General features: G+C 44.2%; 1 protein-coding gene across 1 annotated transcript in view; it reads left to right on the top strand.

The window, feature by feature from the left end:
• LRIG1 (leucine rich repeats and immunoglobulin like domains 1) overlaps window positions 1-13,814 on the top strand; it is a 100,082-nt gene that overhangs the window by 57,822 nt on the left and 28,446 nt on the right. The window contains 4 exon segments of the mRNA XM_076346606.1: window positions 5,026-5,163; window positions 6,216-6,359; window positions 8,655-8,798; window positions 9,636-9,779. Of these exon segments, the coding sequence (XP_076202721.1) occupies window positions 5,026-5,163; window positions 6,216-6,359; window positions 8,655-8,798; window positions 9,636-9,779 (570 nt within the window).

Below are 13,814 nucleotides of genomic sequence, written 5' to 3'. Positions count from 1 at the left end.
TAGCAAACCCCATAACTCTTTCTGGCTCTAGCATTTGGCTTCTTCAATGCTTTCCCAGTATGGAAATATTAACCAAACCCTGAACTTTTTAATATCTGTTTCTAGTCTTGCAATCTCCCTTGTATGCTGATTTAAAAAAAAAGTGCTCGCATATTAATAGAACCTTACCCGAGGTGCAGAGCCTCCCTTTTGATGCTTGATTTTATTTTTGATGCCTATAACAGGTGTTGGTTTAATAGGTTTGCTGTATTACAGCTTGCCTCTCTTTTTTTTTTTTTTTTGTGAGCTCGGCCAGCTCTGTAAGCTGACACAACATGAAGGCCAAGCATGTGACTTCTCCCTGCCTTTAGCCTCACTTCACACCAAACATTTGGGCTGCAGACTCCCAGCAGCCAAGGCAGCTTTAATTCAAGCTTTGTCTGAACCAGGAGGTTTTGTGCTGATTGTATTTAAATCAGTCCAGCTAAAGTCCCTTGTACATTCCTATCTAAGGGTCTGCTTGCTTTGATTTTCCGCTGTCAGCTTTCTAATGGGCAGCTGCTGAGGGGAAGTGAATGTGGCTCAAACAACAAAGGAGTGTGTTTGCGCCACTCTCTGCATCGATTTCACACAAGTAGTTTGAAGCCACGGTCTAAATTAAACTGATTAGTGTTCTCCAAAGGACAGGCTTGCTGCAAAGAGGAAGGTGAATTCTTCTCCTATTAGGTCTAGTGGAAAATGTTTCACAACCTGTTTATCAAATAAATACTCACAAAGACGCTTCGAATGAGAAACCCACCAGGATTAAAGTGTAACTTTACCTCTAAAACACAAGCTGAGATTCCTGGAAATGCTGCAAGCTTTTGACTTTGTGCCACCTGTTGTTTTCCTGCCACCCCCTTCGGCTCCCTCTCGACTTAGAGCAAACCCAAACACGCTTTGGCTTTGCTGGAACATTTTGCTTGTTTTTCTGTCTCACAGCAGCCTGGAGGAGCACTGCATGCGCGTTCACTTCCTGACATGGTCCTCATGGGCTTGGTTCAGCAAAGAGCTGTCTGAGGTTAATCCAAATCCCCTGTAATCCTGAGGGGTCTGTTCAAGAGCGGTACAAAGTGCAAGGGCTAAGAGGCTGCGGTACCTCAGGGTGTTGACCGGGGGTGCAGGCAGGTTAAGCGGCGGTGGCTGGAGGGTAGCTTCCCTCGGCTCTCCTCTCTCTGTTTGCAGCTGTAGCTGGTGCTGACCTGAGGGTGAAGCAGTTCCTGAACAAGTGCCATACCTATACAGCTCGCAGTGTGAAAGCGATCCATTGCTGACTGATTTACTTTAGTTTGGCACTAAGATGTTGCAGTTCAAGATCTGCGTTAGCTGCAAATGGGGTGTCTCTGGGAATGAGGTTGGGTATGAGCTGGGAAGTTCAAGTGTTTTAACCAGATCCTCCCATGTTCATGAGCAAACCCAAATGGACTTGGATGGGCTCCTTAGTTCCTATGATTTCTTTTTCATTTGAGCTGCGTTCACTCCAAATTCTTAGTCCCCAGTGAAGGCAGTCCTGCATCATCCTAGTCCGGTAGTACGTTCCCATGCACATTGGTAAGCCAGAGGTAGAGAGGGGTTAAGAAACTTGCCCAAGGCAGATGAGACAGTGCCAGAGCTAGGAATAGAAACTAAGAGACTTGGCTCCTGCTCCAGGCTCTAATTGCTCAATCTCACATTGAAGCCCTGTCATCGTATACTCTTGAGGTAACACTGGCTGAAGTGAGACAGGGAAAGCTGTTTCCAGGCTGTGATACCTAAGGAGTGGGGAGAGGAAAAGACACCTGGAGGCAAATTGGTTGTGGAAGCACTGATAATTTGTGTTTTAAAGCCTGGTTTTGGCAATTGGTACTAAAATCTGATCTGTCACCTTTGAAGCCAATGAAGTGTAAACTAAGGAAACTAGTTGGGAAAAATCCAGCCCTCTTCTAGTCACTGCTAAAGGGGAGAGGCAAATCATAACGTCACTGGTCTTTTTTTCTGTAAAACACTCTTGCGATGAGATTGGGAACAAAGGCAGGCGAGTTGAAAGGATCCAAGTAATAACAAAGAAGGGTTAAATCACATTTCAGCTCTTACTGAAAGAATGAAAAATAAAATGTAATCAGGCCAGTAAAAGGTTTGGACGATGTGGCATTCATATCACATGCTGTGTATGGGAAAAGTCAGCCGGATTGGTTTTGTTTGAAGTGCAGTGTTTTGAGAGGGTGCAGTGCTTTGCAGCAAACTGTCTGACATTCCCCAGCTGGGACTGGCCGGGATGGTGTTTGGAGCTGAGAGTTACGTTTGGAGTCAGCCCATGTTTGAAGGAGACAGAGAGGGAGAGAAAGGAGCCTGTTTTTTTCCTGTGTGAAATAATGCATCCATCTAATCCGCCAGCTGTAGCACATGAAAAGCAAGAGGCAAATGGACAGAAGTCACCTGGAAAGTGCGAACATGGCTCAAACAATAGTTCTTTCCTGTCCTTTTCTTTCCTTCTTAAAGTCTGTCTTCTGGGACAGGCTGGGAGATCTGGCAGGCGAGCAGATTGTATATATGCTGAACAACTAAAGCACAGAAAATATTAATACTCCAGAAAAATAACATTGGCTTCTGAAAAGCACTTCATGGCCAAACTTGCTCTGTGCTCTCACTTCCTTGCAGACTTAGCTGCCCTGCGCAGGGATTGTCAGGTAGTTTATAGATTCTTCACGTTCATTTGTACAAGCCTTCATTTCCTGTTAATTTATGGCCAGATTTGTCTGAGCTGTCACAACCTAGATGAGATCAGAGTTGTACTCACAGCCCCTGCTTCAGCAGAGCTCCAGAAAACATGCTTGGGGTTTACTTTCACTTACGTCCATGTTGAGGTACCTGAATCAGGGTCACACACACATTTAATGGACTCTCTTCTTTTGAGGAGGAAAAAAAGATTGAAATTTTTGAATTTGCTGATTCTACTAATCAAGTTCCTTGCAAAAGAAACTAGTCCTTGGGGAAAAGAAAACCCCCTCACCCATGTGTTCAATTTATGGAGGTCACAAAAATCTGGGTATAGTGAATTTTCTGGTATTTTAGTCTCACTACAGTATAAATTCACTGGAGTTCTGTTTTACTATGTGCCATGGATGTGAAAATTCAGTCTTTATTCCTAGCTGTAAATTAGTATTGGTCATTTGGATAGTAGCCATATCATTGCCTTTTATACAGTTTGTGGTTGCAGAGACCTGTGTGCGTGTAACCCATGGAATAACCCGTTTGGGGACATAAGTTAATGACTTTCTTTTAATTTTCCTGATGCCTTTTTGCACCATATTAGCAGCGCATTGCTATAGTGGTGTAAAACTTATCCTTAATGATTTGTGAGCCTGCACTGAATTAATTAAGTAGCACTTAATCTCTTTAGTCAAAGAAGCATTTCTGTGAATGTTTGCCCAGTGTAAGCGAGGGTCATGTGCTGGCTGTTTAAAGGGTGAAACTCCAGAAAGCAGGAGTTGTGGGGATGCAGTTTTTACCCTCTTCCTGTTACAGACACCAGCAAATGTGGTGGTGAAACAATCTGGTTTTAATAACAGGGAGGGTAAAGGAGCAGATCGCAGTGTGGGGAGCAGGTCCCTTGCCATGTGCTATCGGTATTTTCTTTTGCGGGGAGAGGTTTTCTTTGAAAGGGGCTTGTCTGAACGCCTGGGAGAGCCTGAAATGGGGGTGAAGCTGGAGAAGACGGGCTCCTAGACACCCATAAGCTGCAGTGCCTGGACGGCTGTGGTCGGCTCATCCGTCAGTTTTTTGTTTCAAAGAGCTGATGCTTTGTCGGGAGAGCTGGGATGTCCTGGTTTACATTCAAGAGTGCTTTCACTGGCTGCTGTCTCCTCTTCTGGTTACTCAGTGGGTAGCCGGCCAGATTAAGGCACAGTACTTGTCTGAACCCTTTCTGCTATCTCTTATTATTCAGCAAGTTCTCAAGCGTCTGGTGAGCGTCTCTGTTTGGAGTGCCTCACTCTCAGCCTTGCCAGTAATATCAGTGACTGGTCTAAATTCACATCAGGCATGTGCTCTACTTCTTGTGACTAATGCGCAATGTATTTTTCTAATTGGTTACTGTTCTCTCTACTGATTCAGGCCAGAAAGGAGTCAGAGGAAAGGACTCAGGGGATTTTTAGTTAGACCTTGTTGGGTACAGATGAGGTCTAGAGGTATTTAACTGTTTGATGGCTGCAGAAACCCTGAGGACAGCTTGTAGTACCTTCTCTAAAGAAGAACATTAGATTGAATCCTTCAGACTGGTACTGGTAGGGCAGCAAACACAGGTGATCGTTACAGGCTCTCATCCTGCAGTCGGTGCTTGGGCAGAGCACTGGCACTGCAGTTGTCCTAATTGCACAGTGGGACAAACTTAGCGAAAGATGAGGAAACGTTTGCGAGAACGTTTGCAAGCCCTCTTACAGTATTCCTGTGCATTACAAGTCATTGTAACATAGTCCAAAGCTGGGAGTTTTCAGAAGAATCCTTAGGAAATAAGGAAACAATGTTTTGTAACTTTTGCTGAGATCACATTTACTTATCTGTTTCCTGCTCTGAAAATCCCATCTTCTGTGTAAAACATTGGCAGGTTGCTTAAACCATTGATCAGCACTCCTTGCCTGCAGGATTAAAATCCAGCCTTGCAGTCCTTGCATGTAACAAATCCGTTCTGGAAGTGCAGGCTTGTAGGAGACCGAGCCCAAATTACTGGAAGAAAAACTGATGAATAGAGTCAATAGTCCTGCAGAAGGGAAAAGTCTTGTACCATACCAGAAAAAGTGTCTGGAAGCTTGCAAATATCTGGGAGCTAGTCTCTCTAGCCATAGGAACAGCATGGGGATTAGGGAAGATCTCTCTGGTGTGTGTTTCTCCTCAGACAGCTGTTGAAGAAGCACCGTAAGTCTGAGTGTGTGAACTCAGGAGCCAGCCTGTGGGCCTGCTGCGGCCTCAGATATTCTTTTTGTTTTTTTAAGAGAACTAAATTGTCTCCGTTTCTCCTCCTGACTGTTTCAGGCATCACAACAGGATCCGCAGCATTGAAGCAAGTCAGCTGAAGCCCTACGTTACCCTGGAAACGTTGGACCTGAGTTTCAATGACATCACGGAAATCCGAAACGGCTGCTTTCCACAGGGACTTCATATAAAGGAGCTGTGAGTTTTTCTTGTTGGGAACAGCTTTTGTTGAGTTACCACAGCAGAGAAAAGGGCCTCAAACCTTCTTTAAAAAATAGAGAGGGAATGAACATACAAAGTATGGGGTTATTCGTCAGGATTTTAAGTGCAAAGGAGAATTAGAAGGCAGCACGTTGTCCCTACTGTCAGGTTATTTTTTGAGCTCTGTCTTTTTGGTTTCTGATGTATCTGTAAAGAATGCAGATTATTATTAATTGTGTTGCATGGAAATGTTGCAACAGAGAAAAGGTATCCTGCATTCTTCAGGTATGGGTGTCTTTACAGCTGAAAACCTAAAAGCCAAAAGAACTGTTTGTGTCTCTTCCCCAGTGGGAAGTGTATATGCTGTTTCTGAGATCAGCCCATGTGCATCTGGGAGAGAGGAGGCGGAATGACTATTTCATCATTAAAATGGCTACTGAATGTTAAGAACAGAAATCTCTTCATTGGTTATTTGAAGAAAACCGGGGGTTAAGCAGAGTAACACCCTCCCAATAGAGATGTTTGCCCATTCAGGGAAACATAAAATAATATGTGTTTTAGGTACCTTTGAAGAGGTGCAGACAGATAATCTGCTTGCATTAAAGTTTGCACCCAGGTTTCTGTCCCTGGTTGTGAGAGGATATAAGAGAGTGGTGTTGTGACTGATGTTTGCTTGTTATCCTGGAAAAACAGCCTCTGTGGCTAAGACTAGGGTCCAGGTAAGAAAGAGCCCTGGGACAGATGCTGAGGGGAAAAACAGGAAATTAATAAGAGTCATCCTGCACCGGAATATTCTCTGGTTTCTGGCTTCCACTCCCAATTGCCTTGCTGAAGTAGGAGGGTATCAAGGAGCTCTTGGGAAGTGCGCAGCGCTTCTCCATGTTTGTCACACGGCTCTGGGAAAGGCACTGTGCTCTTTGTGCAGCCAGATATCCAACTGATTTGAAGCCACCTCTGTAATTTCACCAGCCTGTCTGGAGACCAACCAAATGCTGATAAAAGGAAATTTCTGACAGAACTGTTCATTTTTCTGCTGTGATTTATTGCAGCTACCTGGGGAGCAACAGAATCAGCACCCTGGAGCCTGGTGCTTTTGATAGTCTGTCACGGTCCTTGCTAACGCTTCGTCTGAGTAAAAACAGGATCACTCAGCTTCCTGTCAAGGCGTTCAGGCTACCCAGGCTAACACAACTGTGAGTAGAAATGTGCACTTTAATTAAGCTCAGCCACACTTTATGGAGACAAAATGTCCCTGAGGATAAACACACCAAACGTCACCCTTCCTCACCTGCTATCTATAAAACTTAGAATACACTGTGCAGTAGTCCTCTGCCAGCACCTAGTAAAACATGTTGGGAGAGGGTCCTTTTTGTCTTGTACCTATTGGCTTTTCAGGCCATTCTTTTGATCAGGTGGGAAGGGAGGGATGCTGCAGCAGACATCAGCATCTTGTGCACTTGACAGCCTAAGACAAATCCATTCCCTTAAAAGCTGCTGGTGTCTGTGGCGCAAGAGAGGTTTGGAAGATGTTTCTCTTGCAAGTGACAGAGCTCAGCTACCATGTTAGTTTTTTCAAGACCACACAGGTATCTTTATGTGGCAATAAAAAAGTAATGATGGAAGGTTGTTAAACGGTGTGGTGATACTTGGGCAGAGAAAATAGCACTCTAGATGAGTTAACACACACATTGTTGTTGTCCTGCCTGTGGTCCATGTGACAGGAGCTGCATGGGTGTCTACAGACGTAGACACCTGCAGCTATAAATACACTTTATGTGTAAAATAGTAGCACTAATGGTTTAGCTTTTCCCGTCTGCTGCTGTTGGAGAAATGGGCCCAGCCTGAGGCCTGTTGCAGTCTTTCCATCAAATTTGATAGGCAAAAGGTCAACCTCTGTCTGTTAACATAAACTTCACAAAAGCTGTTGGAATTCACACCTCTAAATGGCAACCTCTTGACTGAGAGACAAATCCTTAAGCCAAGATGTGTCTAAGGAATGGGTGTGCACTTGTGCTTGCATACATGTAGGATTTGTAGCCAATTTGGGATTGAACAGTGTGACACAATAGCATATGCATCTTAAAAGTCTGTTGCCTCTCAGTTGGAAGTTACTGTCCATTGACTAAGAGCTTTTAATCCACTGTGTTCGTCTGCATTGTGTGCAAAACTGTAATAAAAATGAGGGTCAACTCAATCTGTTAGGAACACAGTTTTCACTGAAAGTTGGAGTAGTTGGTACTCTTAAAGATAGTCTCACAGCTGGTTGTTTAACCCTGTAGATAAACATAAATGAATTGCAAGTTGCACTTGATGTGTTGTAGAATTTGTGTACAGTTCTTTTTCTGACAAAGCATAGCTCACTAATAGTCTAGGAAGTGCAGTAAGGCAAGAGTCTTTAGGCCTGCAAACTGTTTAATTGCTTGCTTGACTTTAATTACACTCAACTTGAGTGCAAGTTCAACATTGGTTTTTTTAGGCAGTTGAAAAGTAAGTTTAAAGTTTCTATGGCTTCCTCATCTTTTCCAAGACTAGTTCTGATGTTGTAACCTCCACCAGTTTCTTCAACACAAATGCTGAATAGGGAACTACCCTTAGGTTAGTCTTGATGTGCAGAAAGGTATCCATTTTAAAAGCTCTATCTTCAGCTTTAGTGGATTGTGTCGATGAAATTTTCCACTGACTTTACGGAACTGGGTTTTCACTTGGTATGTCTGGGTCTAGCAATCCATAAGGCTGTTTGATATGGGTTGGTAAAGCGTGCTGTGATGATGTTCATCCTGCTATCCAGAAAAAAAGGTATTCCCAAAATTTAGGAGTTCCTCCCTACCCAGGGGAAAAGAAAAGAAAAAGAAATTTAATGAACCAAGTTGGAGAACTTTGTATACGCAAAATACTAAGACTGCCTTGTTATTGGAAACAACTTGTTTCACTCTTTATTAGTTTCTTATAATAGGAAAAAATGTGAAATTTATCAGGGGAACTGAAAGCTTTCCTTTCAAACTTAGCCATAAAATTTCCTCTTGGGTTCACAGTTCTTATGGCACCCGCTTGCTTCAGAGCACGTTTTTACTGGGCGATTACAAGTCCTGTAAAAACAATGGGTTGTAAGGGAAATAGTGCTGATGTTTTAACTGTATTGGTTCAAATGGTGTCTCTGCTTGAGAGAAGGTGACGTGTGAAAATTGATGAAAAGGATAAATGGCTTAAGAGAAATGCAGAGAGCGGAGGGATGAAGAGGAATTGCCACACTGTCTCTGTTATTTCTCTATAGTGAAAGTCTGTTCCAGGGTGAGTTTATTTAAGCGATCACACCCAGCTGGCTTCCCTGGCTAGCTCTGGGATTGAAAGTTTCCGGTGCGCTTCTGCTCTCTCCTGGGAACTGTTGACAGAGGAGTTGTTGGCATTGCTGTCCCCATTGTATGCTGCACAGATGATTCCGTGAGAAAGGACTGGGTTTTAATAAACTTGTATGGCCTTGGTGATTTTAGGGAGCTGAACCGGAATCGCATCCGCCTGATTGAAGGCCTGACGTTCCAGGGACTGGACAGCTTGGAAGTCCTGAAACTCCAGCGCAACAACATAAGCAAATTGACTGATGGGGCTTTCTGGGGTCTAGCCAAGATGCAAGTTCTGTAAGTTGGAGAGATGGGCTCTTTTCCCTTAAACAGCCTAGAATTCACCTGCTATCATGTCCTCCTCTGCATTTTAGCAAGGACTCCCATCAGAGACCTGTGGGCACCTGTGCCAGTCCTCGTGCATCTTTCCATGTCCTGCATGCACAGAGCTCTGCCATGCTACAGCAGCTTCTGTTTAGTTGACCCACAGTTTACTAAAGCTTGTTGCTTTACCAGGTGTTCAATAAAAGAAGCCCTGTTTTTCAAGCTGTGGCAGTATTCCTTTGAAAGTTTGACGATTTGAACATTCACTAAGATCTCAGTTGGTCTTTAAATAAAAGCTCATCTGGCTTCTGCAAATTTGTTTTGACTGATACATGGAAACTCTGTGTTGCAGACCTGATTTGTCTGCCTCTTGGGATACCTAGAAACCAAGCTAGCCTATCTCAGTGATGTGTTCTTTCCATACGAGAGAACAAATTGAATAGTCATTGCAGGGAAATGCTTGAAACTTCCAACATGATTGGCTTTCAGGTGTGTTTGCAAGGTCACAAGTGATCAAGGCAGCACGTTTCTGGATGCTGCTGTCACAACTGAGACTCTGCAAATACAAACTTGAATGGGATGCTTTAAGCCCAGTTTACTCTGCAGTCACAGCTCATTCTGGGTATTTCCTTTGTGTTGTCCTTGAATTTCTATCCTTCACTTGCACGAGAAATGCCCACGCATTCACATATCCACATGGGTATATAGAAAGGTGTGTAGGAATGGCTAAAATCGCGATCCTTGTTGGAAATTCTTTAGCAGTTGACCAGTGCTGCTTATCTGTCAATTCCTTCTGATTTTTCTCCACAGCCACCTGGAGTATAACAGCCTGACAGAAGTAAACAGTGGCTCTCTCTATGGCCTTTCATCTCTGCACCAGCTTCACCTCAGTAACAACTCCATATCCCGCATCAACCCCGATGGCTGGAGCTTCTGTCAGAAGCTGCATGAACTGTAAGTTGGTTTCTATCGTGGTTGGCTGGGCAGGGTTTGATGCTAATGTAATGTTGTCAGGAAAGGGGAATAAGGATTTTTCCCAATCACGTGGCTTACAGCTCCTGCTATATCAACCTGTAGAAATGCAGGAACTGCAGCCTCCTAAGTGATGCCCTTGTTATTCATGATGTTGTGACCTTCACAGCACCTGATTAAAATGCATTTGCCCCAGAAACAAAGACTAGAACCCACTAAAAGGATACAGTGCCAAAAGACCTGGAGAGTTTGTGATCTGCAGCTTGCCAGCGCTTTTTAGCTAGCTAGTTAACAAGACATGCACGGCTTGCCATACAATGACTGTACAGCCTGAAGGAAGCTTTGCTTTATCCTCTGTATTTACAAAGAACAATCGTGTTTTTAACCAGCAGAGATTTGGCCCTTTAAAGGCAGTTCTCCTTGTTTTTCCTGTTTACGCTTTACCCTTCCTTTAGGGCTCAGTTGTTTAAAAGTAAATACATTGACTTTGCTCTCCTGAGATTTCCAGCTGTGAATACAGTCTCTCTGATAAATGAAAGAAAGCCTTGCTGCTGAGGACAGCCCCACAAGGGTGTCTTTTGGGTCTGTGGCACTGCTTAATGCCTTTTTGAAGACACGCACATGGATGCTTACAGTATTTACAGAAGTAGCTGTCATCTCCTCGGTGGGACTGTGGAAAGATCCACTTTTTTCTTTGGAGAACTTGACACGTGGTTAGCGGAACTGTAATTCATTCTGCTTGGTGCTCAGAAATCTCTTGGTAAACATTGTTAGGGATTCTCCTATCCACCAAAAAGCAGTACGGTAAAGCAGCTTCCTGCTTGCAAAGGCCTCACTCTGGACTCAGGCTAAAAGTTGGTATCTGTCTACCCAGCTGTGAGTCCCTAGTCTTTTGGGATGTGGATTCAGAGATAGGTGGACATGACACACGTCATTCCTTTAAGTTTAGAAGCTGTAGAATTAACGTGTTAGCCCAGTGACCAGCTGTGATCTTCTGTTGAACTCAAATTATTCATTCAGATGTGGATTATTTTTTTGGGGCACAAAGAAATATTTTATTTTTGATTTTAGTTAAATACATATGTGATTGTTTAATTACCTAATTTTTCAAATTGCTGTGAAACTGCCCATGCCTAAAGGGCTCCTTTGCTTGGCACAGTGCTATAGGCAGCTACAGTTCCTTCACGTGCAGATCCTCAAGTGATATTTTACTAGATTAAGGCAGTGTCAATGGAGAAATCTTCAAGGCAACAGGTCAGAATCGGCACCGTGTTCCGCTCATGGTCTGCTTAAATCTGAAGCATCAAGAAAGGGGAGTCTAACTTCTAGGGCACTCACAGCTGGACCCCTGGAATAGCCAAATTCAGATCACTATACTGTGTTAGTAGCACAGCTCTGGGAGCTTTCTGCTCTCAGGGACGCAATATCTGGTGCCTGTGTTGAAGCTTTATTTCAGCCTCGGTTCAGATGGGATGAGTAAGCCCCATCTGCATCTTGCAGAGCTAACGAGAGAACTCTTTTAGGGAGAACTATGCTTGTCTTTTCTACCTGACGCTGTCTTTGCAAACCCTCAAGGTTTAGATGGGAGGTTGCACGTCATGCGGAGCCCTTTATTTGTCAGGTATGGATTGGGATCTCTTGCCAACCAGTAGTGCTAGCGGTGAGCAGTCCTGGCTTAGAGACCATCCTCTGCAGTAACTGCAGAAACCCCGTGCAGGACTTACTTGCTCTGGTGCAGAATGGGGTGGATTTGGAAAATGCCTGGTGGTGTGAGGTGGTAGGAGCCGCTGGGGCGTGCTTGGCCCGACAAACAGGATTGTGCTAGAGTGTGAGGCCAGAGACGACATTAGCTGAGATTCAAAAGGCGATTATGTGGGTGTTAGCACACATCTCTGCAAAATACTACAAGCTCTTGCAGGTGTTGCCTTTAGGGTAAGGCTGCTGCAGGGAGCCATCAGATACTCCTAACTGAAACTCCCACAGCCAAAGAGTACTTGTAGGAGAGGTCTGCTCTGAAATTGAAGGGTGAGGAAAGGAAGCACTAGATACATCGATTGCCTCTGTGCACTTCTTTGAATGTGTACGTTTCATTCCTTATTAAAAGATCCTTGCTCACCTCCCCTATTGCTAAATCTACTGGGTTTCAGTTATCAGAAAACACTGTCTCTGCTTGTACAGGGAATAAATTTCAAAGTCCTTGACCCAAGAAAGAAAGGTAGCCAGACCCCTGCTTATCTGTGCTAGGGAAGGAAGTGGTCATATGAAGGATGAATTGTCTCTCCTTCAGTTGATGGGAGAAAACGTGACCCCAGGGCTCTGGTCTGATGTAAAAGCTAACAAGGGAAGAGAGCTCTTGCCTTGTTATGGGCATGAGAAAGGGCTGATTGTATTCACCAGTCAGGTGCTAGGGCATCAACATAATGGAAAAATCCACAGTGGGAGCATAGGATTTCATCAGAGGTAAATGATGACTTGGCAGCTGGGTCTGTCTTTTCACTTTTTACCTATAGTTTGGTCAATGGGAATGAAATGTGTTAGATGTATCTGGTCCAGAACTGGCTGGCAGCAGGAGCCCCAGCTGCACAACAGGTTTCTGGTTAACCCGTTTATGTATCCCTTTTGGCGTGCTGCTCTCCCATTTCCTCGCCAGGCCAAAAGGGCTGTGCAGACAAACATTTCCACTTGTTCGTTCCAGTGATTTCTCACTGGTAGAGAGATGAGAAGGTAGGGGAAGCAGCAGAGACCTGCTGACTTCTCGCAACACAGATAATCCAAACTACTGAGGAGGGGAACACATTGTTTTGGAAATTGGCCTGCCCCATTGGCAGGAGGCAGAGCCCTTGCATGTTGAAGGAAGCCACTGCCAGGTATGTTAGCTCCTGAAACCTTCCATCTGGTTGCAGCTATTGAGAGAGCCCTCTAAAGACTGCTGCTGTCTGTCCATCTTGAGGTGATGTCAGGACAGAGGGGAACATGCCTTCACCAGTTGTGGCAGGAACTCTTCTGTGTAGAATCAAAAGGAACTATTTTTTTTTCTCAGCCAGGTTTAGGATTACTTTTGAACACTTTTTTTTTTTTAAGCCAAATTCTTTAATCGCAGGTGAGGACATAATTTTGACTGGATGCCAGTTCTTCTTAACTAACACTACAACTTCTTTAGGAATGAAAGTATGTTGTCCCATACCTTCTTCAAACTCATTTATCTTTGCTGAATTTTTTCCAAAGCTTGCCCTCTGCCCACTCACACAGCTAAAAGATAGACGGCTCTTTTGCCAAGTGAATGACACTCTCAGTACTTTGGAGTATGTGTCTGTTTTGACTTAGGTTTTGGCTTTGCAGTGACTTTCATGCAAGCCCTAGATACATTTTTAAGCACTCATTCACAGGCAGTACTAAAAGAGGCATTTGGAGGTTTGGAACCCAGTGAGATTTTTTTTTCTTGTTGTCTGTGCAATGAAGGATTTCAGTGCTTGTTCAAAGCTGCATAACTCCACATTTTCAAAAGTTTAGCAGCTCAAACCCTCACATCTTTTGAAGTGACTTGTGTTCCCAAGTCACTAAGGTATTTTTGAAAATCCTGTGCAACTGCCCTTTGTAAAGAGAAGCTTGAGAAAATGTGAGTACCAGCATGTAGTTGAATGCCAGTTTTTATACCCCACACATCAGTGTGCAGGCAACTTAAAGCTGAGGCTGTTGCTGGTCACATTCACCTGCCAGTAACCCTGCAGGGCTTACCCAGCTGCAGTGACATCCAGAGATCAGGAGGAATATACTTGCAGCGGGGAGCTGTGGGTGGATGCTTCAGGCTGAAGATCACTGACCAGTGACTCTGCCTGCTGCTACCCCAGGAGGTCCCTCATTTGATGAGCCAAGCTGGCTTTCAACATCAGCAACGCTGCGGCTTTACTGCTTGCATAGAATGTGGTTGCATATTGTGTGAGGTTTCTGCAGTGGCTTGTAGCTTCCGACGCCCTGCCCTCGGTGTCAAATCTCAGAAGCCTCATCTGCACCCTGGCT

The sequence above is a fragment of the Aptenodytes patagonicus genome, chromosome 8 (assembly GCF_965638725.1).
Source record: "Aptenodytes patagonicus chromosome 8, bAptPat1.pri.cur, whole genome shotgun sequence".
Taxonomy (NCBI): domain Eukaryota; kingdom Metazoa; phylum Chordata; class Aves; order Sphenisciformes; family Spheniscidae; genus Aptenodytes; species Aptenodytes patagonicus.
Note: the sequence above shows the minus strand (reverse complement) of the source record. Positions and strands in the feature narration are given on the sequence as shown.